This window comes from Dermochelys coriacea, chromosome 6 (assembly GCF_009764565.3).
Source record: "Dermochelys coriacea isolate rDerCor1 chromosome 6, rDerCor1.pri.v4, whole genome shotgun sequence".
Taxonomy (NCBI): Eukaryota; Metazoa; Chordata; order Testudines; family Dermochelyidae; genus Dermochelys; species Dermochelys coriacea.
In genome coordinates this window covers 119085285-119113048 of record NC_050073.1, presented here as the reverse complement: position 1 = coordinate 119113048, position 27764 = coordinate 119085285, and the positions used below count along the sequence as shown (strand labels likewise).

General features: G+C 51.6%; 1 protein-coding gene and 1 long non-coding RNA gene across 2 annotated transcripts in view; one reads left to right on the top strand and one right to left on the bottom strand.

The window, feature by feature from the left end:
• Positions 1 to 1286: 1286 nt before the first annotated feature.
• On the bottom strand, positions 1287 to 9699 carry OTX2 (orthodenticle homeobox 2). The gene is made up of 5 exons (XM_038406071.2): positions 9450 to 9699; positions 9221 to 9307; positions 4849 to 5067; positions 4222 to 4373; positions 1287 to 2093 (listed from the first exon to the last, which is right to left on the bottom strand). The coding sequence occupies exons 3-5, from the start codon at positions 4943 to 4945 to the stop codon at positions 1473 to 1475; spliced, it is 870 nt and encodes a 289-aa protein (XP_038261999.1). The 5' UTR covers positions 4946 to 5067; positions 9221 to 9307; positions 9450 to 9699; the 3' UTR covers positions 1287 to 1472.
• Positions 9700 to 12086: 2387 nt separating this feature from the next.
• LOC122460735 overlaps positions 12087 to 27764 on the top strand; it is a 97060-nt gene continuing 81382 nt past the window's right edge. The window contains exon 1 of the long non-coding RNA XR_006282209.1: positions 12087 to 12479. This is a non-coding gene — a long non-coding RNA (uncharacterized LOC122460735). The remainder of the gene's footprint in view (positions 12480 to 27764) is intronic.

Sequence of the window (27764 nt, the reverse complement as noted above, 5' to 3'; positions counted from 1 at the left end):
AGTGGGTTCTAGCCCACGAAAGCTTAGGCCCAAATAAATTTGTTAGTCTCTAAGGTGCCACAAGGACTCCTGGTTGGTTTTGCTGATACAGACTAATACGGCTGCCCCTCTGAAACCAGAGAAAAGAGGCTCTCTCAGCTCTGTATAGCAAAGTAATATTTGCATTTCCCTTTTAACCCCCAGCCCCTTTGTTTTTTATGTCCTTTGAAGTATGCTGTCTTGAGGCACTTTCCCACTTTCCCTAACTCACCCTGTACAATTAAAATGGAAGACAACCATAAATTGTGCTAGAACCATTTTAATATAATTATACATATCTGCCAAATCCAGGGAAAAAAAGGTTTATGCATATATATCTTTTTTCTCAATTAACATCTGCAAGCATAAACAACAATGAATTTCTCTGTGTAAATTCATCAAGGTCAGAGCAATTGACCAATGTCCTGTTTTATTTTTACTGCCGGCTTGGCCAGCAGTAAGTTACTACAGATGAGTTTAGTGTCCTTGTGTGTTTTTCTTCTTTCTCTTTCATTCAGAGACAGTTTGTTGTAAAAAGTTTCAGTACAGTTCACCTGTGGTGAAAGGCGATCTTTTTTTTTTTTTTTTTTAAGATGATACTAGGTAACTCAGTTGCTCTGAATTTCACTTATAATTATAACCTATTTAAATCACAGCAGAACCCCTGCTGGGGAGGAGTTCACAGTTGCATACAATACAGGAGATCACAGTTTTGAAGTCTAGCACAGATTAAAAACCACAGATGTACCATTTATATAAGACACACACTGATTGTCTCTTAAAAACTACATATTGACTCCTTATGAACATTTCTTCTTTTTTTTTTTAAATAAAGTAGTGCAGCTAGGACAATCAGTCACACAACCCACACAACCCTGAACCAAGGTCTGTCAGTGCCAACTAGCAAGTTGGGCATAAAACAGTTGAATGAGCTTGAGAAAGAGAGAGAGAGAGAGAGAGGGATGCTGTCCATTCCAAAGATTTTTAACCAAGGGTTGGCTAGCACGCTGGAAACCTCTGGATGAAGGATCTTTCCACACACACACACACAAAAGAAAGGAGAAAAAAACCACAACCAAACCTAGACTTTCTTTTTAAAACTGGCCCATAGGTGGAATGATCTGCCATTCCTTTCAAACAAAGAAACCCAACAATTGGCTAAAACTATAAAGAACACAGGTTGGTCTGTCTGCTTCTGCTCAGTAGATGATCTGTCCTTTTAAGGCCTTCTTCTTTCATTTCTTCTTTATTCCTTTCCAGAGCTTCTGGGCAGGAGGTGAATCTAGGTATGATCACACCAACTGTCTCTTTTTTCTTTTTTTTTTTTCTTTCTTTTTTTTTTCCTCTTTAATTTAACCAAGACCTGACTAAAACTGGAATGTTCAGCCCAGCGTGTATATTATTATTTATTATTATTAATATTTATTCTTATAACAAAGGGGTCCTACAGGCCTTCACAAAACCTGGAACTTCCATGAAGATGTCTGGTCTTTATAATCCAAGCAGTCAGCATTGAAGTTTAGCTTCCAGGAGGCGGTTTGGTCCTTATAATCCAAGCAGTCGGTGGTTGAGTTAAAGCCCAAGCTTGATGCTCCATAGCCCTGGGTGGAGAGGGAAGCTGGAGACTGGTTGAGATGGCTGGTGACTGCATTGGTGCCCATAGGACTGAGTGTGGCCCCTGGTCCAGGAAGCTGGTGATGCATCGGGGTCAAATAAGATCCACAGTCCATCCCCCCGAAGTAGGAGGTTGAGCCAGCGTATCCTTGGCTGTAGCCTGAAGCCTGGGTGTAGGTCATGGGGTAGGATCGCTGCATGCAAGAGGAGGATGTGGACAGTGGGTCTGAGAGTGGGGAGATGGAAGCTGGGCTCCAGATAGACACAGGAGCACTGCTGCTGGAAATGGCTGGGACGGAGGTGCTGGAGGGGGGAGTGAACGGCCCGCTGGTCCCACTCTCCGAACTTACTTCCCGGGCCGGGGAGCTCTTCTTCTTGGCCGGCCGCACTTTGTTCTGGCCCCCGTTCTGCTGCTGCTGCTGCTGCTGGCGGCACTTGGCCCGGCGGTTCTTGAACCACACCTGGGAGAGCAGGCGAGAGAGAAGCCACCGGTTAGTGCTGCTGAGGGCCCTGCCCAGGGGTTAGGTAGTGTCAGGGGCACCAGGGGGCTATTCCAGCTGTGGCTGATTTTAAAGGGGGGGTCCCACACTCTGGGATTGGGAGGAAGAAGAAAGTAGAAATGAGCAAATCAAAATGTTTAATATGGGCATGGCGGGGGGGGGGGAATAACCCTCTCGATCTGCGCTGCCTGCCAGCCTAGGGCCCCCCCAGGGCTTCCAGTTAATTGAAAACAATAGAGCCTTACACCGGGAGGAAACCGAGAGACAAAGGGGAAAGTGTGTTCGCAGAGGCGATGCTGGTCCCTGAGGCAGGCGGTGGGGTGCTCCGCTCCTGGGATTCCACTCACGGCCCAGCTGCCCGGCCACCCCGATGGGGCGTCAGTGACATGCAGAGCAGGTATTTGATTTGGGGATTATTAGGGCCACCGGGAACCCAGGCACCTGGGGCTGCTTCCCACTGATACCAACAAGCCACTGGCACTCGTGCCCTCTCGCCTCTGCCCTTCACTGTAATGGAGGCTCTGCCAGTCCCTAAGGCACTGCTCATTGCCAGTTAGCTAGCTTGGGTCTAGAGAAAGTCTAGGGCCTGTTGTGTGGACAGTTTACTAGGCGATGGGAGAAGAAGAAGAAATAATGGGGCCTTTAACATGATAGCACTGCTGATTTTTACAGATGGCACCTTCGCTGTAGCTAGTTGCTTGTGTTGCCCATAGACTTTATTGCACCAGGCATTGCAGATTCCCAAGATCAGCTGTTGACTACTTAAAGATTTGTTGCCCTTTACTGCAATTGGCCTTTTGGCCCTATCGATGCCCTGGGACCAGTGACACAGAGATGGTAGCATAAACCCTTTCACTCAGGTTTAGGTCCTAATCCTGCAGAGGATCTATCCATTCCTAGGCCCAGTGGCAAAACAGGACCTGTGGGAGCGGGACCCTGGTAAGTTTCAAACAACTGGCTCTGCAGGCTCTCAGATAAAAACCCTACAACCAAGGTGGGTAGCAGGAGGGAGACTAGTGCCCCCAAACAGAGAAGAGTGGGGTAATAAAACACTCTGAAAGTTGTTTGCACCAAAAAATGTTGAGAGCTCAGTCCTTACTCCGGACAAAGGGACTTCCCTGGGATTTTTGGCCTGAGTAAGGAAGGCAGGACTAGATCCCCCCTCTCCCATTCTCTTCCCTATCCATCACTCCAGTCCCTCAGTGAGTGTGAGACCCAGCTTTCTGCTGCTCCTTAGCTCAGTTGGAAACACTGCCAAGGTCCCTCCCCGTGTTGTAGCCTTCATCCACTGACGTCAAAACACCCCTGGCTTTGACTGGGTGCAGGAGGGGTCCCTTGTCTGGAGTCGAATGGCCCCCCAGACCCTTGCTCTCCAATTAGCTGGCTGGGCAGGGGGAGGTAAGGCCTTGCAGCTGTCCCCGTTGCCTATGGAGTCTCTGTAGCCTCCCCCAGTGGCTCTGGGAGCTGTTTCCAAGCTGCAAAGAGGCCCCCTGGGCTGGCGGGCCCAGCCATGGCTGCGGGAGCAGAAACTGGGCCCTGGGTTGGAGTCTGTTTGTGACACAGCTCAGGCAGGGAGAAAGTGGGGAATCAGACTCCCCGCTAAAGCGTTTTGCAGGAGTGCAGCGCCAGAGAGGTTTCCTCCCTGAGCTTCCAATGCACTTTCCCTGGACCCGTTGCAATTCAGCAGGAGCAAGGATCGGGTCCCTTCAGCAGCTTCCAGGAGAGCAAGGGTTGGCTGGGCCTGGGGCTTTTGTCCCTGAGCTGTCCCAGCTCTACAGACACCGGCAAAGGAACTGAACTCGCCCCGGCCCAGCGGCGGATCCTGGCCAGAAAACCTGCCTCTGGCGATTGTGATCCAGGGGGAGGGCTGCTGGGGAGAGGTGGTCTTTGGCTGCCAGGGGATAAAGGCTAGGGCTCCAGGCGGCTGGGGCTCCAGGCTGGGGCTAGGTCAGGGTGGGAGGCAGGACGGCCAGGTGAGCGCTTGGGGGAGGAAAGGGGCTGGTGATGGAGGGTGTCTTGTGGCGCCAGGCCCGGGAAGCTCCCAGCGCTGCGGGTGCCTGGCCCGGGTGGACGGGAGCAGGTTCCCTACCTGCACCCTGGACTCGGGCAGGTTGATTTTCAGAGCTACTTCCTCGCGCATGAAGATGTCCGGGTAGCGGGTCTTGGCGAACAGCGCCTCCAGCACGTCCAGCTGCGCCCGGGTGAAGGTGGTGCGCTCCCGCCGCTGCTTCCGAGGGGTCGCTGCGAAGAGCAGCCGGAGGCCCTTAGTGGCATTGAGCAGCAGCCCCTCAGCCCAGCCGGGCAACCGGGCCAGGCACCGCGCAGACCCCCCCCCGGGGGCAGCCATCACCTCCCCCTCCTGCGCCCCCCGGGCAGCAGCAGCGCCCCGAGCCCCTCATGGCGGGACCCCCGCTCCCCCAGCCCCAAGCACCTGCGGGGAAAGTTAACGCGGCGAGGGAAAGCACAGGGGCGCGTTTCCCAGGGACGGGGAGCCAGATCGCCCTGCTCGGCCAGGGTCCCCCCTGCGCCCCAGCTACCCACCTCCCCCTTCCCGGCCCAGGCCGGCTGCGCCTCTCCGGGCAGGGGGGCAGGGAGTTCTGGGCAGCCCTGCCCCGGCTTCGGAGTGAACCCCACGGCCGGGAGCCGGGGCGAGCCCCGCTCCCTAGGGGCCTAAGCCCCGTCCCCAGCGGAGCCCTTTGCTCCCTCGGCCGCTTACCCGGGTATCCCACCGAAGGATGAAGCAAGTCCATGCCCGAGGTTGTCAGACTCAGCCCGTTGACTGCGTAAGGTGGTTGCTTGAGATAAGACATCATGCTAAAATTGTGCTTGGAGGAGAGTCGGCCAAAAATCCGGGGAAGGGGGAAAGGCCCGGCAGGTCTCGATTCCCTCGGGAGCGGAGAGTCGGGGTCCCGGCGGGCTGGCTGAAATCAGGTGTCTACAAAGTGAAATGGGGGGGGCGGGGGTTGGTTAACCGAGCTGCCTGGAGTCGATCTTTTATCTCCGCTGGCTTGTTTGAGTGTGGCTTTTAACAGGCAATCCCTCTGCTCTTAGACACCGAGACTCGCAGCTACATTTCGGACCGGAGGATACTGACCCGATAAACGCATTTTAAAAAAAAAAAAGTTACACCCCATACAGTAATTACAGCCCGCCTCGCAGGAGCACAACCCCCCCCCCCACGCCCCCCATGCCTTCAAATGCACACATTGTATTGCCTCCCTGGACATTTGCATGGCATTCGTTGGCTGGCACTAGCTAATTGTCTCAAACAAAACTTGATTGGGGCCATTTGCAGACACAAAGACCTCCTTGGCTAAATAAATAATGCTGATAACAAAGCCCATTGGTGAGAAACAAAGAAACAATTCAAGAAACCGATCTCTCCCTCAGTCTGTTGCAGGGCTTTTTAATTACCCCAGCTTTTGCCACATTCAACTGCTACGAACCCCAAAACGCGGAGCTGAAATGCCATCTTGGAAAGAGGCAAACTTTTTTGTCCCACCACAATCATTCCACGTTTGCAGTGATTTCCATCAGCCATTTTTCACCTAATTAGTACTTTGGGTAATTAGATTTAGAGGTAAGTAAGAGATTTATTAGGCTTTCAGAAACTCCTGATTATGGAGCTAACACTAAACAAACAAGCATTTAACTTCCAAACAGAAATCACCACTTGGCTAAACTTGCTTCCAAATTTCCCCTGTTAGTAAAAGAGGCACATTAAACATCCGTAGCATTTTCTTTCCATTGCAACACTGTGTTTACAGGAAGATGCACATCACCATGCATTCCACTCTTGCATTTGGTGATGGTAGAAGAAGAATTTTCCAGCCACAAATTGCCTTTGGTTGTTGTATCCTAGCCCTTCTGACACCTATTTGGAATGCAGCCTCCTTCCCCCCCAAAACTATCTACTTTTTCACCCTGCTTCGGGATTCCAAAGTGTGACATTAACACATCCTGACAGATTAAACCATTAGCATTTCTTTCATAAAATGTTGTCCTGCTCTTGGAAAGAGCCAAGGACTTTGCAACTCTGAGAAAGCTACATTTCCCCCCCCCAAAATGGCGGACAAAGGGTAAGGAATTTCCAAGTGTACTAGTCTGTAGAAGATTTGGATAGTGATATTTAGACTGGCTGGCTTCCTGCACAGACAGCTATTTTAATGAACTCCTTAGCAGGGAAGTTAATTTATTTTTCGTGTAACAAAAACATATCTCCTTTAATTCAAAATTCATGCACCGAAAAAGTGAACGTTTGAGGCACTTCAGGTCCCCCCCCCCCCCAATATTCAAAGATAGACATTTCATTAAATAAATACATCTCAGCCAAGTTATAAACAAAGCCACTTTCCTCTATTTCAGTTCGTATGTTACTGCAAACGCCAATCCACGTCTAAGGAAGCTTTTAAATTAGTATATCACTTGGGGGTTGTTGGCTTTTTTTTTTACTTTCCTGAACTGCATGAATAAATTAATAAATTCAGATACTTATTATTGTATTTCCTCTTGAACCTAATTGTAAATAATTTGCAAATCCTTCTTCTATTAGTGAGAAAAGCGGGATAAGACGATATTTTGTTTTAAAAAGAATATTATGTGTGCATATTTGTGTGTGATATATACATGTATAACACACACATTGTTCATTCGCAGATCTGTTTCACTAAAATCCTTATGGAAGAATTTAAATTAATTTTTTTTTAATTCTCAGAACCAAAAAAAAAAATACCGCTCTTATTTGTATTGTTTTGATAGTTGACCACATCCAACTTTTAGAGGGGCATTCCCAGGCCCGGTTTCCTACTGAAATAGGATTAAAAGCTTCCATCATTGGTGTCAAACTTTTTTCAAGTGAATTCGCTTTAGCCTTTGTGGGAGAGATTCTCTCTCTCTCTCTTTTTTGTTTTAAGTGCCGAAAACCGGCCTCACTTTGAAAGTGGAGGGAGACAATCTAAATCCAAGGCGTTTAGAAAACACACTTGCCTGCAAAAGCGGGAAATACGATGAAAAGTTTGGTTTTCGTCCTACCTGCTCAGGAGCGAAGCCCGGTGCCTGCGGGTTGGCTGATCTGATCTGTTTCATAGCGGGCTCGCTGTTTTATATCTAACGGCTATTCTGCGCAATCTGTCACCTTTTCCCTCTCTCCCAAAGATCCAGTCTACCAGTTGCGCTGCCCTCGCTCACTAATAATTACCCCGTCCGAGAATTAATTATAATAAATGTTTTCTTGATAAACTAACGAGATAATCCGAGTGGCACACGGTCCCTAATTACGGGCCGCCAGACCCAGCTCTGCAGATCATGTGCCCTGATTAATTTTCTGCCTGATGGCAATGAAACAAAACGTATATAGACTGGCACCCTGTTTATCAAAACAAGAAGCCCGGTGTTTGGCCTTTTAGGAACTGCAGGGAAAGTTTTAGGCCTTGGGGAATCCACTGGGCTTTGGCTCAACGTGAGGGAATCATTTCAAGGATGGATCCTGAGAGAACCCCCTTTTTTGTGCGTAGTCACCTTCTGGTTTTTAATTTTTTTTTTTTGACAGTCTCTCTCCCTCTGTCTTTGTAACAGGAAGGGGAACTTTTTGTATTCCAAAGTTGGCCGTGGCTTAAGAGGTCTGATCAAATGTTGCTCTTCATTCGACCCCACCAGTGTAGCTAAAATCAGCCAAAAAAACACAAAATTCCCCCCCTCCCAAAAAAAGTTTTAAAAACCCAGCCCTTCATTGCTATACAATAAAACCACAGGCAGGGTTAAAACCAGAACTCAACCCATGAACGGACTAACCAACCGTATTCTATGAAAAAACCCCAAATCCTGCCAGGTTCGCGCTTTTAAAAAACATTTGATTTGATTTGCACCTTAAACCCGCTTGGGTCTCCATGAACGTAAACAAACATGGACCCAACTGACTGAATTATTCTGCATAAAGAAGAGATTACCACCGGGGAGAAACTTGCACTGGGTGGGTTTAAATTCCTTCCACTAAAGGGGAACACACTGAAAGAGATGTGTGCGTGTATTAGCTCCAGTTTAGTTAATAAAGGTGCTTGCAAAGAAGGAAAGTGTCTGCCACCTAGATAAGCCAGAGTCGCCTATAGAAAGCAAATGGCTCTTTTTTGAAAGCACCTTTCCAAAGCTAGTTCAACTGGCGCTGCAAACCATTCGTCTCCCTTTTAGAAATCGATCCAATTCCTGTCATTCATTTAAACAGCAGTTAGAAGCAGCTTCCCATTTACTTATTTATTTTTCTCTCCACCCCAAGATGCTTTAAAGAGCCCCCCACACACACACACACAGATATACACTTTTTTTTTTTTAATCTGACCCTTTTCTTGTTGCCTCGAGTCCTTTCTGGTCAAAGCCATGTTTGCAAAATGACTTTTCCCTTTGCTTAAGTTATCGATCGGGAGTCTTAGGCAGAAATCTGTTTATCAATAACCGCTGAGGCCAGGGATTTAATTCCAATTATTTTTTATTTAAAAAGTACAGGTACAGCCAGAGAGCGGCTCGAGCCAAGAGGATCAGGCCAATAATCACAACAATAAGGTCTCCCCGCCCCAGCCCCAGCCCCAGCCCCAGCCCCAAGGAAAAGCTCGATCTTGTGGAGGAGAGTCCCGCAGACGACAACATAGAGGAAGGGAAGGGGGGGAAATTCGAGGGGCTGTATCTACCCGCCTCCTCAATTAGCTGATCTGGTCCCTGCATTTTCATTCAGAGGAAAGACTCTAGATTTCGGGGAAATGAAAATGAATTAAATGAGGGGCACACGCGAGCCAGTTTCTAAACACGCCCTCCCTCCCCCATCCGGGCTGCGAAAATCAAAATAACAAGGGGAAACGTTTCCTTCCAAAAATTATTTCTAGAGAAAGTCCTGATGCTGCCCGGTGCAAAGAGAAATCCGCCCTCACCCCTTCCCCAAAAAGCAAGCAGGCGTTTTATTGCAGCTCGCTGCAAACTCTCCCGAGACAAAAAGAACAGGAGCTCAGTTTTACAGGCGAGAATCAGGGGGTAGAGGAGAGTCACATCCACATGCTCCGAAAAAAACCCCGATTCTTTAAAAAAAGCAAACCCTTCTCACTTACCTTGAAGCGTCTAGGGGGGCGTGTGCCGGGGGGAGGGCAAAAAAACGGACCAAATGATCCTGGCCAAATTCAAAATAAAGAGTGCTCCTACAAAAGAAATCACAAAGCAGTAGGTTAGAAATCTTGCATTCTGCATCCACCTGGCCCAAGAAGTCAACGAAAAAAGGGCGAGCGAGGCTACACGCGTCTAAAGGCGATCAATGAGCCGGGGGGTGGATTCGATACGTACAACGGCGGCCGTTGCAGGATCTGGCCAAGTGATTTGCTTTTTAGTAACAGTGGAGAGTGAGTTGGAGCTGAGGTCTCTACCTCTCTCAGGGAGATTTGCTGAGAAAGAGCCGCTCTGGCAACTTTTTGACGCAAACTCTCCAACCAATGGCAGGCAGAGAATGATTGACACATCTAAGCCAGGGGGAAAATAATAAAAACACACAACAGGGGGAGGAAAACAGGCCACTGCTGCACCAGGGAGACAATCAGGCAACAAATAACAGCGACCAAAATGACACAAGAATATCCATAAAAGAAACGATGCTCGCTTTAATAATATACATTCTGGGCTGGGGCATATGAACTAATTGTACAATTAACATGACGGACAGCAAAGATCACGTTACCCTATTGCTGGGGAGAGGAGGAAGTGGGGGGGGAAGGATACACACACACACACACACACACACACACACACACGAGGATATTAAAATATAAGAGTAAACATGATGGGAAAAGGGGGGGGGGGAAGTGGGTAAATACAGGGGAATACAAAGCAAAAGCTGCCAAGGAGCTCTTGGATTAAAAGCAAAACGCCTGTCAAAGACGAAGCATCTGAGGTAGCAAAGAAAGTGAAACTAAGCCAGAGAAAGAGAGAAAGAAAACGCGAGCACAAACTATTTCAGGGGGCTAGCCCCGCACCTGCCATATCAGACACACCAATGTGGATCAGATACGAGCTAGGACAAGGGCAGACAGAAAACGGGCTGCCACTGTCCCTCCGCTAAATTTCCAGGTTAGGATCCAATGGGTTCCTGCAAGAATAAAGAATCCAGAGGGCAAGGAATAGCCAGCGCAAATGAGCCATCAGCCATCCCGGTGTGTGTGTGTGTGTGAATATATATATATATAATCTATGCAGTCAAAATGGGGGATTGGGGAGAGGTGGATTGAATTTACAGTCCCTATCGGACATGCAAATATTTTAATACAAATAAAGGGTCTGCAGCAGGGGAGAGGGATATTGTGCGGTCCTAGCGACAAGCAAAATCCCGAGAAACCCCGAAATGTCAGCTGTCTGCCGGCAGCACCAGGGAGCTGTAGATGCCCGTTGCAGTGATTTACTAGTACACGTTCAATCGGACTGCGATTGCTGCCTAACTCCCCCCCTCCCGCCCCACCAGCGCGGAGAGCAGCCAAATGAACACATTTCAAATAGACTTTAAAAAAACCACCCCCCAAAACTCGCAGCGATCAGGAGACAGAAAGCAAGCGAGCGAGCGGCGCCCCTGCCTCCACTGGCACGGGGGGGGGGGGGAATAAAAGAAAATCAGCTCGATCCTTTGAATGGGGGTGACCTGTGGTAATGAAGTTGGAGTAATTAACGCGTCTCTTTGTGGCGCTTTCTTAGGCGGTATGTGTGTAATCAAATGCGGTTGTCCTTGGGACGGACAGCAAGCAACAAATTATTTCAATGCAGCCGAGTTCGCAATTTGCAGCGCAGCTTCTGGAGCTTTATTTTTTTTTGGGGGGGGGAGGGGAATTAAAACAAAACAAAAACCAAAGCAAAGGTAAAACAACAACAATCCCCCCGCACACACACGCACACCACCTCCCGTCCCTGTCGCTTTGCTCTGCTGTTCTCTCACTTTTCGGGAAGTTTTGCTAGCTGGGACGCACCCCAGAGAACCCGGAACTGAAGTTGCAGCTACTTGCTGGGGACACAGCAGTGTCCAATTCCCGGCTTACCCAAGAGAATTAGAGCATAGATCCATCCATCATCCCTCTTTTTTAGGAGCCCTGACACATTTATTTTGAGGGGAGGGGGATGAGTCCCGGCTCTTTCTAATCCTCCCAGTTACTAGATACAGATCTGTGCACACAATACTTAATTCTGAAATGATGTAAATATCCCGGTAAAGGCACCGCCACCCCATCCCTCAGAATTTCATTCAACATAGCAGTACTAATAAACATCGAAAATCAACTCCCCCCCGCCCCCATGCGTCCCCACACTATTTAGTAACCTTAATCCACCTTGGAAGAAATCGAAAGATAATTCTGCCCCGTGTATCCTGGGCCAGAAGGAATTTTTTTTCTGAGTCGCAATCATTTTGCTTTTAAAGGGGGGGGGGCAGTAAAAGGGGCCTGGGGGTGGAGTGGGGAGGCCTTGGAGATGCAGTTAAATAAAATACAGCGCCCGAGAAATTAGTGAAAAGCGGGGCTAGATCTGGAACGATGTTATTTTCCAAGCCACAGGGCTTGCAGTAAAGATCCAGTCTAGCAGCAGCGCCTGAAACTGACCATGCTTAGATCTTGTGGGGCAGTGTGAATAAGGGAGCTCCCTTCCCCATAGATAGGGGACCGCATAAGGCGAGCTCTCAGCTCTAGTCTAATAACTCTGGAATAATCGCACGGCCAATAAAACAAGTGGCAGAAATGGCCGGTGTTACTTAAATAAACAAGGGTCTCTTTAAAATTCTCATCCACTTCAGATGTCTAAAGTAAGATTGTGATGATTTTGTCACGGTTTGGTAAATTTACCCCTTTAAGAGGCTTTCATAAATCCCAGAACACACCTTCAGCCAGATTTGAATATAGATTTAGGTTTTAAAACCCAGAAGCTGGGAACACCGCTTTATCAAAGAGAATTTCCCTTTAGCTTAGCAATGTGCTGGAATGGCTCTTGCAAAGATTGGATCTGAAAGGGGGGAAAAAAAAGGGGGGAACCTTCTTTCTGGAGGAATTCTGCACAGACTTTGCAGCAGCTCCTGGCTTCAGTTTTCCTGCAGCTAATGGGAAAGTTGCAAAAACTGGTTCTCCAGCTGTAAGAACTTGCGTTTTGTTTCTTTCTTTTTTTTTTTTAACTTTCCAATCTCTTCTTTTCCATTTGGAAACCATTTCAGCCCAGGTGCAGCCCCAGAAACCCAGTCTAGCTCGGGATAAAGTGATAGTGAGTGGACCCTGCACGTTGATCTATAAGAACTTGTGTCCTCTGAGAACCAAAACTCTACTTCTGGGATGAAAGCGCTCTCACTTCTGATTTTCAGTAAGTTCTTCAGCTTCCACTACCAATTGTGTTAAATAGCCATTCATTTCCTCTCTCTCTGCATATATGTATGATCCATTCTCTCTCTTTCGCTCTCTATTTATTGGTGATTCCTTTGGTATTATTTCCCACTCTCAGTTGACTGTTTTGCAAGCGTTTATTGCGGTTTGTATTTATTACCCCGCTGGCTGATAGTTCTGAACTGCTCGGTTTGTATCTGGTGACAAAAAGAAAGAGTTTATCGGAGACTTAAGCAAGCTCCTTTAAAACGAAAAGAGTAATGATTTGCCACCTTTCTGTACCTGGTCGGATCCGGAAAGCAATGCATGGCACTCACTTAGCTTTTCCCTCAGCAGATTTGTGTTTAGTCAAAATATTCTGCACTTCCCTTACAGTTTATCTGCAATCCAGCTGGGGTTTCCAACGCTTCTCCTGACCCCCTAAAAAAACGTATCGGGGGCAGGGGGGTAGTGCGATTTAAACAGCCATTCACAAATACCACGAGACACTTTTCAGAAATGTTACCAGTCCTTGCAATTTTAAAAAGAGCTGCCTTTTCATTTTGTCTCAGAGCTGCATACGCTGCTCCGGGGGTTTTGATTAGTCGCCATCCCAACCTTGATTATACCAACTTTCATAATTTGTATGGGTGGGGGAAGAAATGGGGGGAGAAATCTGACAATCTGGAAGCCGCCCGTTTTACAGCCATCTATTTCCTACAAATGATACAGCGAGTGAGAGGGACCTACACCCGAGGAAGGGCTGAACATGAACTAGGGTCCAAACCAGAAAAGTCTCCCTGAAATCAAGAAATAAATTCGCAGTGCGAATGTGAACATAACCAGAGAAGATCTTGTGTGTTTCCGGAGACAGCTGGATGGGGGTTGTGCCAGACGAGTGTCCTGGGTGTGGGTCGGGTGCGAACGAGTGTGGAAATGTTCTGTGCAATCCCCGGGGAAGTGTGGAAGCCGGTGGGTCAGGTGTGTGCGTGTGTGTTTGTTCATGAAAGGCGTTAACTATCCGCTTCCGTAATTTTCCTCTCTTGCCCTGAGTTGCCTGGATGAGCAGCTCTGTGTAGCAATCAGGTTATAGCTGGCAGTCCTGATATTAAAATAACGATTACACTCCAGTATCGAGCATGCTGGCAAACTTCATAGCCGGCTGGGGGGGGGAGAAACAAAAAAAAAGGGGGAGGGTTGTAAGAAAGAAGAAAATAAATCCTCAGCGAAGCTTGAAACAAGTCTTTCGTTTCTAATCTTTTACAGTCTTTATTTCCCGCATATGGGGGGGGGGACCTTTTTTAGTGAGACCCGCAAAGAACTTTTCCTTTCCTTTGGACTTTTGATTAGAGCCCATCAGTTGCAGCCATATATACAAGAATCGATATAAAGTAATCCGTGGAGGTGGGATAAGGTTTTAATCGAAAATCTTCCTTGCTATTCTTTGCAGATCTTCTTTAGCCGCTGGCTGGTGGTGAAACAAATGCTCATTTAGCCCCCCCTCCTTCCCCCCCACACAATGCAGAAAACTTGCAAAAGATCAGAAACCAACTGTTGTTACCCCATGAATAAGAAATGAACCTCGTGTTATCTTCTTTCTTTCCCTTACTTACATCTATTGCTTGATGGTTTTATACACTCATCGCTAAACATAACCTTGAAAAATATATCCATAGTTTCGTCTTTTAAATGGCACGTTGGAAATATTATTTTACCTGCAAAAGAAAGGGGCGGATTTGTGTGCGGGGGGGGGGGAGGGTATGTGTTACCAAAGATCAAAAAAGTAGAACACGGTCAGGAAACCGTCTAGTAAACGAAATCCTTTCAATTGCTAACGATTAAGGAAGGAATATCACACTTTTTAAACCCGTTTTTGTTTGTTTTTGTTAAATGATGTACAATTTAACTCGCTCCTTTCATTTCAGGAAATATTTATTTTCGAATGTCAAAAAGCAGCCTTTAGTCCTTACAAAATCGCACTAGGTATTTTGCTCAGAGGGGACTGGGGAAAGCCAGCGTTTTATACAATACAACCAGCTCCAATTTGTTTTGTTATTTTAAATTCATTGTAAAGCCATTCTGGCTCCCCTGTGTTCCTGCCTGATTAAACGGTGTTATTTGTCCCCCAAGTGCAAGTCCATTTGAGAGCATCCGCCTCAGGTTTAATGTAAGCAAACTGGACTGAGTAAAAAGTTTACCCGTGTAATTGCAGCTGAGAATCGACCATACTTGGGTTAATCATGATTTGCTAGCTGATGAGTGCGTTTTAAAGAATGGACTCTGGTTGTTGTTGTTTTTAATCTGAAAGAAGCGAGCCTGCCTGGCCATATTTGAAACCCGAGCTGGCGTCTTATCTGTATGAAATTTCAATTTATTTAAAAGCCTGGTATTTAATAAACGACATGGGCCACATTTAGTTTAGGCAGTCCGCCCCCGGTTGTACTTTCTCCGTAATCATGTCTAATGAAAAAGTGGGATTTCCCCATTATTGGGGGGGGGGAGTGAAAATATAATGCATCTTCATTAGGAAAATTGATTGCTGTACTCAAGACAGTTCTTAATTGAAAAGACAACTTGTTTTAATGGTGTGGGTGAGGAGAAGATTACATACTTTATCCAAACACAAAGACAATTAATAACGAGGAGCAGCCTGCTGCCATTAACTCTAATGCAGTTGCATCACTGTCAGTGTAAGTGCCCATACCTGAGCCATACAGTGAAATGCACCCCCGGTCCACTTGCCGGTCGCTAATTTCACCCTGGAACAGGGGGGAGGACTGGCCACGTTGTTTTTGGTCCAGTGATAAACTGATCAAAAGCATGAGCGAGGCATTGATGCCACCGATTTCTGGGTCGTTTTTATAATGGACGCATAAACCAGCAAGTTGTACAAATCCACCTCGTCTCCTTGCGCTTTTTAAAGGGACTTTAATGGAGGGACCGGCATCATTCCGGCCAGAACAAGGCAGCGTGGGGTTAGCATTTAATCGGCCGGCCGCAAACGAGTGTGTATCCCAAAGCCACAGACAAATCGTTTCTCTCATTCCCAGACTTGCTAGAGAGGATCTTTCATCTAAACCACGCCGGAGTTTAATGCATTTGTTTGGGGGTTTTTTTTAACTATTATTTTGAAATAAGCTTTCATTCCATGGTTTTGCTGAAAGCTACATTTATGCAGATCTTAGGGTTGGTTTGTTTGGTTGTTTGTTTCCAAACCAAGCTTTTCTTTTCGGGTCAAAAGAGCAGTGACTCCAGTGTGAAATGTCTGACTAGAGAGAGGGAGAGATGGAAAGATGCATTTAGAGGAGGTGGCTTTCCCTAAATGAAACAAAGTCGAGATCGATACAGCTCCTTTGGCAGAGAAGTTGATTTATGAATTAAAAATAAAACTCATAAGCCAGCAGGCGTCAGTTCCCCTGCCCCACAATAAATACCACAAACACGCTTTTTATGGCTGAATGTCGAGCGTCTCTCCTACATTTTAACAGGTTTCAGAGGAGCAGCTGTGTTAGTCTGCATTCGCAAAAAGAACAGGAGGACTTGTGGCACCTTAGAGACTAACCAATTTATTTGAGCATAAGCTTTCGTGAGCTACAGATCACTTAACTGTTCCTTTCCCGACACGCCCCAGCCTCACTGGAGACGATTTGCACAGAAGTTTTCTGTAGGTCTTTGTAACATTCAAGACAAAAGCTGGGGGGGGGGGGAGGAGACACATGGAAACCGATTTCATTTCACTGCCGCTCCAGATTTAGCTCATCATTTCTTTCTTCTTCTTTGTTAATTGCACCGAGCGGGGTTAGGTTTAATCACTGGATCTGGCCGATGGGCCCCGACAAGGTACAGAGCAGCCCCGCACCACACGTGCCCTGCCCAGGTGCCCATGGAAGACGCGTCGGGAGCTCAGGGGCAGGGGTGGAGGGTGAGTGGTAAGAGAAGGGCAAAGCTTTGTCTGAGAGTTTTGTAGTCCCCGATCCAGCCCCGTCTTCCCAATGGTCTTGGTCCCCCCCCCCACCACCTGCAAATATTATCGCCGGCGGGTCCTGTAACCAGAAGGGTGGGGTCACCCCCGACCTTTCTCCTTCCCCCACCCCCACTCCAGCTGCTGCTGGTGGCGATCGCTGGCTGCAAACCTGGGGGAAGCAGGTTTCCAGGCGGGCCTATTGGCAGATCTAGACGTCCCCCCCCCCCCCTTGCAGCAATCAATCGCTCGCCCTAATGTTCAGGGGGAGGGAGAGGGAAGGGGGAAGCTGCTCATTGCAATCTCCAAGGGGCTGGGGGGTGGCCCAGGATGGCAGCTCCCCAAATAGGATCCACCCCCCCAATAACCCCGGGAGCTTTAGCCCACGCGCCCAGCTGGCTTGGGGGGGGCTCCCTCTGCCGGGGCTGGTTGCAGGCTGGGCCCCCGCTCTGCCAGCCCCTGGCGCAGGGCTCTGGGCCCGGTCGGACCCGGCCACCGAGCCCCGGCCCACGCTGCTGGCAGCTCCCGGCCCTTCCCCGGCTTCAGTCCAGCGAGTCGGGCTTCCCGGAGCTCTTCTCCCCTCGCCGCCCCGGGCCTGTGCCCAGCCTGCGGGCCGCCAGCTGCGGGCTCAGCCCGCCTGGCCAACCCCCGCCAGGGCCAGCTGCCAGGCCGGCTCCCGGCCCGGCCCTGCCCGCTGGCTGCTCGGCCCCCGAGGGGAGAGGGGACGGGACCGGCCAGCGCCTGGACAGCTCCCGCCCTCAGACCGACAGAGCCCAGCCAGCTCCTGTCCTCAGACCGACAGAGCCCAGCAGCTCCTGTCCTCAGACCGACCGACCGACCGACAGACAGACAGACACAGCGTGCCCCTCCAGCTCCTGTCCTCAGACCGACCGACAGACAGACACAGCGTGCCCCTCCAGCTCCTGTCCTCAGACCGACCGACAGACAGACAGACAGACAGACACAGCGTGCCCCTCCAGCTCCTGTCCTCAGACCGACCGACAGACAGACAGACAGACACAGCGTGCCCCTCCAGCTCCTGTCCTCAGACCGACCGACAGACAGACACAGCGTGTCCCTCCAGCTCCTGTCCTCAGACCGACCGACCGACCGACAGACAGACAGACACAGCGTGCCCCTCCAGCTCCTGTCCTCAGACCGACCGACCGACCGACCGACAGACAGACAGACACAGCGTGCCCCTCCAGCTCCTGTCCTCAGACCGACCGACCGACAGACAGACAGACACAGCGTGCCCCTCCAGCTCCTGTCCTCAGACCGACCGACAGACAGACAGACAGACAGACACAGCGTGCCCCTCCAGCTCCTGTCCTCAGACCGACCGACAGACAGACAGACAGACACAGCGTGCCCCTCCAGCTCCTGTCCTCAGACCGACCGACAGACAGACAGACAGACACAGCGTGCCCCTCCAGCTCCTGTCCTCAGAGAAGACCGACAGACAGACACAGCGTGTCCCTCCAGCTCCTGTCCTCAGACCGACCGACAGACAGACACAGCGTGTCCCTCCAGCTCCTGTCCTCAGACCCGATCGGACACCGACCGACCGACAGACAGACAGACACAGCGTGCCCTCCAGCTCCTGTCCTCAGACCGACCGACAGACAGACACAGCGTGCCCCTCCAGCTCCTGTCCTCAGACCGACCGACAGACAGACAGACAGACACAGCGTGCCCCTCCAGCTCCTGTCCTCAGTCTCAGACCGACCGACAGACAGACAGACAGACACAGCGTGCCCCTCCGCTCTGTCCTCAGACCGACCGACCGACAGACAGACAGACACAGCGTGCCCCTCCAGCTCCTGTCCTCAGACCGACCGACCGACAGACAGACACAGCGTGTCCCTCCAGCTCCTGTCCTCAGACCGACCGACAGACAGACAGACACAGCGTGTCCCTCCAGCTCCTGTCCTCAGACCGACCGACCGACAGACAGACAGACAGACACAGCGTGCCCCTCCAGCTCCTGTCCTCAGACCGACCGACAGACAGACACAGCGTGTCCCTCCAGCTCCTGTCCTCAGACCGACCGACCGACAGACAGACAGACACAGCGTGCCCCTCCAGCTCCTGTCCTCAGACCGACTGACGACAGACAGACACACACAGCGTGCCCCTCCAGCTCCTGTCCTCAGACCGACCGACCGACCGACAGACAGACAGACACAGCGTGCCCCTCCAGCTCCTGTCCTCAGACCGACCGACAGACAGACAGACAGACACAGCGTGCCCCTCCAGCTCCTGTCCTCAGACCGACCGACCGACAGACAGACAGACACAGCGTGTCCCTCCAGCTCCTGTCCTCAGACCGACCGACCGACAGACAGACAGACAGACACAGCGTGCCCTCCAGCTCCTGTCCTCAGACCGACCGACCGACAGACACAGACAGACACAGCGTGCCCCTCCAGCTCCTGTCCTCAGACCGACCGACAGACAGACAGACAGACACAGCGTGCCCCTCCAGCTCCTGTCCTCAGACCGACCGACCGACAGACAGACAGACACAGCGTGCCCCTCCAGCTCCTGTCCTCAGACCGACCGACAGACAGACAGACAGACAGACACAGCGTGCCCCTCCAGCTCCTGTCCTCAGACCGACCGACCGACAGACAGACAGACAGACACAGCGTGCCCCTCCAGCTCCTGTCCTCAGACCGACCGACAGACAGACAGACAGACACAGCGTGCCCCTCCAGCTCCTGTCCTCAGACCGACCGACAGACAGACACAGCGTGTCCCTCCAGCTCCTGTCCTCAGACCGACCGACAGACAGACAGACAGACACAGCGTGCCCCTCCAGCTCCTGTCCTCAGACCGACCGACAGACAGACAGACAGACACAGCGTGCCCCTCCAGCTCCTGTCCTCAGACCGACCGACAGACAGACAGACAGACAGACACAGCGTGCCCCTCCAGCTCCTGTCCTCAGACCGACCGACCGACAGACAGACAGACAGACACAGCGTGCCCCTCCAGCTCCTGTCCTCAGACCGACCGACAGACAGACAGACAGACACAGCGTGCCCCTCCAGCTCCTGTCCTCAGACCGACCGACAGACAGACACAGCGTGTCCCTCCAGCTCCTGTCCTCAGACCGACCGACAGACAGACAGACAGACACAGCGTGCCCCTCCAGCTCCTGTCCTCAGACCGACCGCCAGACAGACAGACAGACACAGCGTGCCCCTCCAGCTCCTGTCCTCAGACCGACCGACAGACAGACACAGCGTGTCCCTCCAGCTCCTGTCCTCAGACCGACCGACAGACAGACAGACACAGCGTGTCCCTCCAGCTCCTGTCCTCAGACCGACCGACCGACCGACAGACAGACAGACACAGCGTGCCCCTCCAGCTCCTGTCCTCAGACCGACCGACAGACAGACACAGCGTGTCCCTCCAGCTCCTGTCCTCAGACCGACCGACAGACAGACAGACAGACAGACACAGCGTGCCCCTCCAGCTCCTGTCCTCAGACCGACTGACAGACAGACAGACAGACACAGCGTGCCCCTCCAGCTCCTGTCCTCAGACCGACCGACCGACCGACAGACAGACAGACACAGCGTGCCCCTCCAGCTCCTGTCCTCAGACCGACCGACCGACCGACAGACAGACAGACACAGCGTGCCCCTCCAGCTCCTGTCCTCAGACCGACCGACAGACAGACAGACAGACACAGCGTGCCCCTCCAGCTCCTGTCCTCAGACCGACCGACCGACAGACAGACAGACACAGCGTGCCCCTCCAGCTCCTGTCCTCAGACCGACCGACCGACCGACAGACAGACACAGCGTGCCCCTCCAGCTCCTGTCCTCAGACCGACCGACAGACAGACAGACAGACACAGCGTGCCCTCCAGCTCCTGTCCTCAGACCGACCGACAGACGACACAGCGTGTCCCTCCAGCTCCTGTCCTCAGACCGACCGACAGACAGACAGACAGACAGACACAGCGTGCCCCTCCAGCTCCTGTCCTCAGACCGACCGACAGACAGACACAGCATGCCCCTCCAGCTCCTGTCCTCACCGACCGACAGACAGACCAGACACAGCGTGCCCCTCCAGCTCCTGTCCTCAGACCGACCGACCGACAGACAGACAGACACAGCGTGCCCCTCCAGCTCCTGTCCTCAGACCGACCGACCGACCGACAGACAGACAGACACAGCGTGCCCCTCCAGCTCCTGTCCTCAGACCGACCGACAGACAGACAGACACAGCGTGCCCCTCCAGCTCCTGTCCTCAGACCGACCGACAGACAGACAGACAGACACAGCGTGTCCCTCCAGCTCCTGTCCTCAGACCGACCGACCGACAGACAGACAGACAGACACAGCGTGCCCCTCCAGCTCCTGTCCTCAGACCGACAGACAGACAGACAGACAGACACAGCGTGCCCCTCCAGCTCCTGTCCTCAGACCGACCGACCGACCGACAGACAGACAGACACAGCGTGCCCCTCCAGCTCCTGTCCTGAGACCGACCGACAGACAGACAGACACAGCGTGCCCCTCCAGCTCCTGTCCTCAGACCGACCGACAGACAGACAGACAGACACAGCGTGCCCCTCCAGCTCCTGTCCTCAGACCGACCGACCGACAGACAGACAGACAGACACAGCGTGCCCCTCCAGCTCCTGTCCTCAGACCGACCGACCGACCGACAGACAGACAGACACAGCGTGCCCCTCCAGCTCCTGTCCTCAGACCGACCGACAGACAGACAGACAGACACAGCGTGCCCCTCCAGCTCCTGTCCTCAGACCGACCGACCGACAGACAGACAGACACAGCGTGCCCCTCCAGCTCCTGTCCTCAGACCGACCGACCGACCGACAGACAGACAGACACAGCGTGCCCCTCCAGCTCCTGTCCTCAGACCGACCGACAGACAGACAGACACAGCGTGCCCCTCCAGCTCCTGTCCTCAGACCGACCGACAGACAGACAGACAGACACAGCGTGCCCCTCCAGCTCCTGTCCTCAGACCGACCGACCGACAGACAGACAGACAGACACAGCGTGCCCCTCCAGCTCCTGTCCTCAGACCGACCGACAGACAACAGACAGACACAGCGTGCCCCTCCAGCTCCTGTCCTCAGACCGACCGACCGACAGACAGACAGACACAGCGTGCCCCTCCAGCTCCTGTCCTCAGACCGACCGACAGACAGACAGACAGACACAGCGTGCCCCTCCAGCTCCTGTCCTCAGACCGACCGACAGACAGACAGACAGACACAGCGTGCCCCTCCAGCTCCTGTCCTCAGACCGACCGACAGACAGACACAGCGTGTCCCTCCAGCTCCTGTCCTCAGACCGACCGACCGACCGACAGACAGACACACAGCGTGCCCCTCCAGCTCCTGTCCTCAGACCGACCGACAGACAGACACAGCGTGTCCCTCCAGCTCCTGTCCTCAGACCGACCGACCGACAGACAGACAGACAGACACAGCGTGCCCCTCCAGCTCCTGTCCTCAGACCGACCGACAGACAGACACAGCGTGCCCCTCCAGCTCCTGTCCTCAGACCGACCGACAGACAGACAGACACAGCGTGCCCCTCCAGCTCCTGTCCTCAGACCGACCGACCGACCGACAGACAGACAGACACAGCGTGCCCCTCCAGCTCCTGTCCTCAGACCGACCGACAGACAGACACAGCGTGTCCCTCCAGCTCCTGTCCTCAGACCGACCGACAGACAGACACAGCGTGCCCCTCCAGCTCCTGTCCTCAGACCGACCGACAAACAGACAGACACAGCGTGCCCCTCCAGCTCCTGTCCTCAGACCGACCGACAGACAGACACAGCGTGCCCCTCCAGCTCCTGTCCTCAGACCGACCGACCGACCGACAGACAGACAGACACAGTGTGCCCCTCCAGCTCCTGTCCTCAGACCGACTGACAGACAGACAGACAGACACAGCGTGCCCCTCCAGCTCCTGTCCTCAGACCGACCGACAGACAGACAGACACAGCGTGCCCTCCAGCTCCTGTCCTCAGACCGACCGACAGACAGACAGACACAGCGTGCCCCTCCAGCTCCTGTCCTCAGACCGACCGACAGACAGACAGACAGACACAGCGTGCCCCTCCAGCTCCCGCCCTCAGACCGACAGACAGACAGACAGACACAGCGTGCCCCTCCAGCTCCTGTCCTCAGACCGACAGAGCCCAGCCAGCTCCTGTCCTCAGACCGACCGACCGACCGACAGACAGACACAGCGTGCCCCTCCAGCTCCTGTCCTCAGACCGACCGACCGACAGACAGACAGACACAGCGTGCCCCTCCAGCTCCTGTCCTCAGACCGACCGACCGACCGACAGACACAGCGTGCCCCTCCAGCTCCTGTCCTCAGACCGACCGACCGACAGACAGACAGACACAGTGTGCCCCTCCAGCTCCTGTCCTCAGACCGACAGAGCCCAGCCAGCTCCTGTCCTCAGACCGACGACCGACAGACAGACAGACAGACACAGCGTGCCCCTCCAGCTCCTGTCCTCAGACCGACAGACAGACAGACACAGCGTGCCCCCCAGCTCCTGTCCTCAGACCGACCGACAGACAGACAGACAGACACAGCGTGCCCCTCCAGCTCCTGTCCTCAGACCGACAGAGCCCAGCCAGCTCCTGTCCTCAGACCGACCGACCGACCGACAGACAGACAGACACAGCGTGCCCCTCCAGCTCCTGTCCTCAGACCGACCGACAGACAGACAGACAGACACAGCGTGCCCCTCCAGCTCCTGTCCTCAGACCGACCGACAGACAGACAGACACAGCGTGCCCCTCCAGCTCCTGTCCTCAGACCGACCGACAGACAGAAAGACACAGCGTGCCCCTCCAGCTCCTGTCCTCAGACCGACCGACCGACAGACAGACAGACACAGCGTGCCCCTCCAGCTCCTGTCCTCAGACCGACTGACAGACAGACAGACAGACACAGCGTGCCCCTCCAGCTCCTGTCCTCAGACCGACCGACCGACAGACAGACAGACACAGCGTGCCCCTCCAGCTCCTGTCCTCAGACCGACCGACAAACAGACAGACAGACACATCGTGCCCCTCCAGCTCCTGTCCTCAGACCGACCGACAGACAGACAGACAGACACAGCGTGCCCCTCCAGCTCCTGTCCTCAGACCGACCGACCGACAGACAGACAGACACAGCGTGCCCCTCCAGCTCCTGTCCTCAGACCGACCGACCGACCGACAGACAGACAGACACAGCGTGCCCCTCCAGCTCCTGTCCTCAGACCGACCGACAGACAGACAGACAGACACAGCGTGCCCCTCCAGCTCCTGTCCTCAGACCGACCGACCGACAGACAGACAGACACAGCGTGCCCCTCCAGCTCCTGTCCTCAGACCGACCGACAGACAGACAGACAGACACAGCGTGCCCCTCCAGCTCCTGTCCTCAGACCGACCGACAGACAGACAGACAGACACAGCGTGCCCCTCCAGCTCCTGTCCTCAGACCGACCGACCGACAGACAGACAGACACAGCGTGCCCCTCCAGCTCCTGTCCTCAGACCGACCGACAGACAGACAGACACAGCGTGCCCCTCCAGCTCCTGTCCTCAGACTGACCGACAGACAGACAGACAGACACAGCGTGCCCCTCCAGCTCCCGCCCTCAGACCGACAGAGCCCAGCCAGCTCCTGTCCTCAGACCGACCGACCGACAGACAGACAGACAGACACAGCGTGCCCCTCCAGCTCCTGTCCTCAGACCGACAGACAGACAGACACAGCGTGCCCCTCCAGCTCCTGTCCTCAGACCGACAGACAGACAGACACAGTGTGCCTCTCCAGCTCCTGTCCTCTGACAGACAAACAGACACAGAGTACCCCTCCAGCTCTTGTCCTCTGACAGACAAAGAAACACAGAGTACCCTTCCAGCTCCTGTCCTCAGACAGACAGACACAGCGTGTCCCTCCAGCTCCTGTCCTCAGACAGACAGACAGACATAGAGTGCCCCACCAGCTCCTGCCCTCAGACAGGTAAGTGCCCGGCCAGCTGCTGATCTCAGACAGATAAGTAAGTGCCCAGCCATCTCCCACAAGTTTGCAGACCGGCAAGAAATTTCCTTCCACACAGGGAACCATGCCCCACCATTTCTCTCCCAGAGACAGATAGGGATGTGACCCTCTAATGCTCTTTCCCAGATAGACAGAAGAGTGTTCCCCACCCTCCAATGGACAGACAGAACACAAAGGGGTCTAACCTGCATGCGCCTTGAGATGCCCTCACAATATGACTGTGAAATAATGATAACAAAGTGCTAGCTGGTTCTCTCCCCCAGATGGACAGACAGACAAGCTCTGGCCTGTTGGCTTGGAGGTTTTTCCTCCCTCTTCACTCTCCTGCAGCATGTTCCTACCCAAAGCACCTTGATTCCTTCAGGATCCGTTCCCTGCCCATCACCAGCACACTCCTCATTCCCTAGCTGATCTGCCCTGTAATCAATGCCTTTGGAATTCAAGTATGTTCTCTGTGTGTGTATAAATCTCCCCACTGTATTTTCCACTGAATGCATCCGATGAAGTGAGCTGTAGCTCACGAAAGCTTATGCTCTAATAAATTTGTTAGTCTCTAAGGTGCTACAAGTTCTCCTTTTCTTTTTGCGACTACAGACTAACACGGCTGCTCCTCTGAAACCTGTCAAGTATGGGAAAGTGTAACTCCCTGCTCTCTGCTAAAGCCGGAGGGATGACTTCCCCTCCTCTCCCCCACCGTAGCTTGTGGGAGAGCTGCTCCTCCTCTTCCTTGGCTGGAGAGGTGAGGCTTTACCGCCAGGCAGCACAATTTGAAGTGGGAGCCTGTTGTGTGGTTGAAGAGCTTTTCTGCCAGTAGGGAGAGAGAGACCTTTGCTAGGAGTCCCCTGTCTATGTGCTCTTCTCTAAAGGAGAGTCTGCTCCTCTTGGGGGAAAGACATAAATGAGACAGCATAGCTAGATTTCATGAAAAATCACTATCTTCTGAAATGTCCTGACCCCTAAAATTGCAGGAAATTGCATCCGGCATTTCAAACGTTCTTTGAAAGGCTCCTTGCATTTCTACTGTTAGCTGGTTTTACATCAAGAGCCTAAGATGAATTATCAGTAGATACTAGGAAGAAGCTGGTCTTGTTCCCATTTTCTTTTCTTGGCTGTGTCCTGTCACCACAAGACAATGCAGTCCCAACATCAGGTGGAGGGCATAGTCTGATCTGCTTTCACCACTGCCACTCACTCCTGTCTCTATTGCTTGGTGCAAGACAGAACGCTCTGAGAAGCGTTCTCATTCCAGAGCGGAAATACAGTTGCCCTTATGTAGCAGAAAATCCTCTGTTCCTGTAACCCTTCATTGTGACCATTTCTTGGTGCCTGTGGCCAAGATTTTCTAAAGTGACTAGTGATTTTGGCGGCCTCAGGTGACGGGCACATCACCTGAGATGACGTAAAGGGGCCTAAATTTCAGAAATTGCAGAGAACCCAACTTCTGAAATTCAGGCCCCTTTAAGGTTTCTCAATCTGAGCACCCAAAACCTGAGGTTCCCAATATCACTAGTCACTTTTGAAAACCTTGGCCATATGCGACTGTCCCCATATAGCTTTTCAGTGTCCCAGGCTGAGTGCATGGGTCAGAACAATAATATCTCCTCTGGGATTCTCAATTCTCAGCTTCTCACAATGTCTTGACTTGCCTATGTCATACATCTTTCCCTCTTATTGTTTTAGAGAAAGAAGAAATGTGAAATTTAATATGCCCTGACGCCACCTTAGTCAGTACCATCACTTTGGTAAAACACATAGGAAAGTAGAAACTGTGGCCAAATCTTGCCCTTTGTAAGAGCCATGCATTTAACCTCAACATAGCTGTTTGTGACCAGGGCAGTTGAGCTCATATTGTACTCCATTCTTCGATTTATACACACCTGAGTTTGGGGCTTTGGCTTTGATAAGGTTTCCGTATCTGCACTTTTACTGCGTGCCACCATTGTTTAATCTATACATACAATATGCACCTACTATATATGTGTCTATGCTTTTGTATCTGCTATGAGCAACCGAGAATTAGTTCCCTAGTCATTTCTGTACTGTACACAATACTGACTTTCACAGAGAGTATACTCACAATGTTTTACTGAGATGGCAGAGTTCAAACAATTTATTCAACATATTCATTGTCAAGAAATGCAAAATATTGAATAGATGCAAAACCCACACTGCTATATCATAGTTGTGATGGTTACAATCACAAAATAAACATAGCCCAGCCATACAACATATACAGTACGTGTTACACTACATTTTATATAAACAATTTCCATTCTGTGGTGCTCCCTCACACTTAGAATCATAGAATATCAGGGTTGGAAGGGACCTCAGGAGGTCATCTAGTCCAACCCCCTGCTCAAAGCAGGACCAATCCCCAACTAAATCATCCCAGCCAGGGCTTTGTCAAGCCTGAACTTAAAAACCTCTAAGGAAGGAGATTCCACTTGCTGGGAAACAGTTTAATAAAAAGAAGACTGTTTAAACTTCTATACATAACGCCCATCATTAGGTTAATTATTATATGAAGATTATTGCTCATTAAGAAAATGGAAAATGTTATCCATATCATTGGCCATACATTGCCCCGCCTTTAGTATTCATGGGAGTCTTCCAGTTTGAGATGTACAAATTATTAGTGATCAAATACAAAGCTACTTAAAATTAAAAAAAATTTGCATTGCATTTTGGTCTCAGAGACAAGCCCATATTCTGGAAAAGGTGTGCAACTTTTTCATAGAAAGATGGGCCACTCTCCCAGTGAAAATGGGCTTGGTTTTGAGCAGAAATACTTCTGAGCCAAACGAGCTCCATATTTCTCAAGCAAAGATGGCTTTCACCTTGAAACAAGTTCATTGGCAAGTCTGCATGCTTCTGAGGCTAATATGCCTGGTTTCAAATGCTACCAAAATCGAGGAGATGCAAAAGCATGCACAAAAGGAAATGGCAAATGCATGAATGCAAAATTCTGAACAACGACATTTTCACACATCTCTACACTCAAGGGAGAAAAGGGACCTTATAAAAGTGAAGTCAAGCACTGCTCTGTTTTGGAAGGCTACTGAGCCAGAATCAAAATATCTGGGAGTGATTTGGTAATAGGGCATGGACTTCATTATGGGTGAGAGAGCTACCTATTAGTTTTTTCCTCTGGCCTGCAACCCAGTAGTATCTTACTAATCCTCACAGTACTCCTGTGACCCAGGGATGTATTATCCCCATTTTACAAATAAGGAGAAGAGGTATTGTCCAA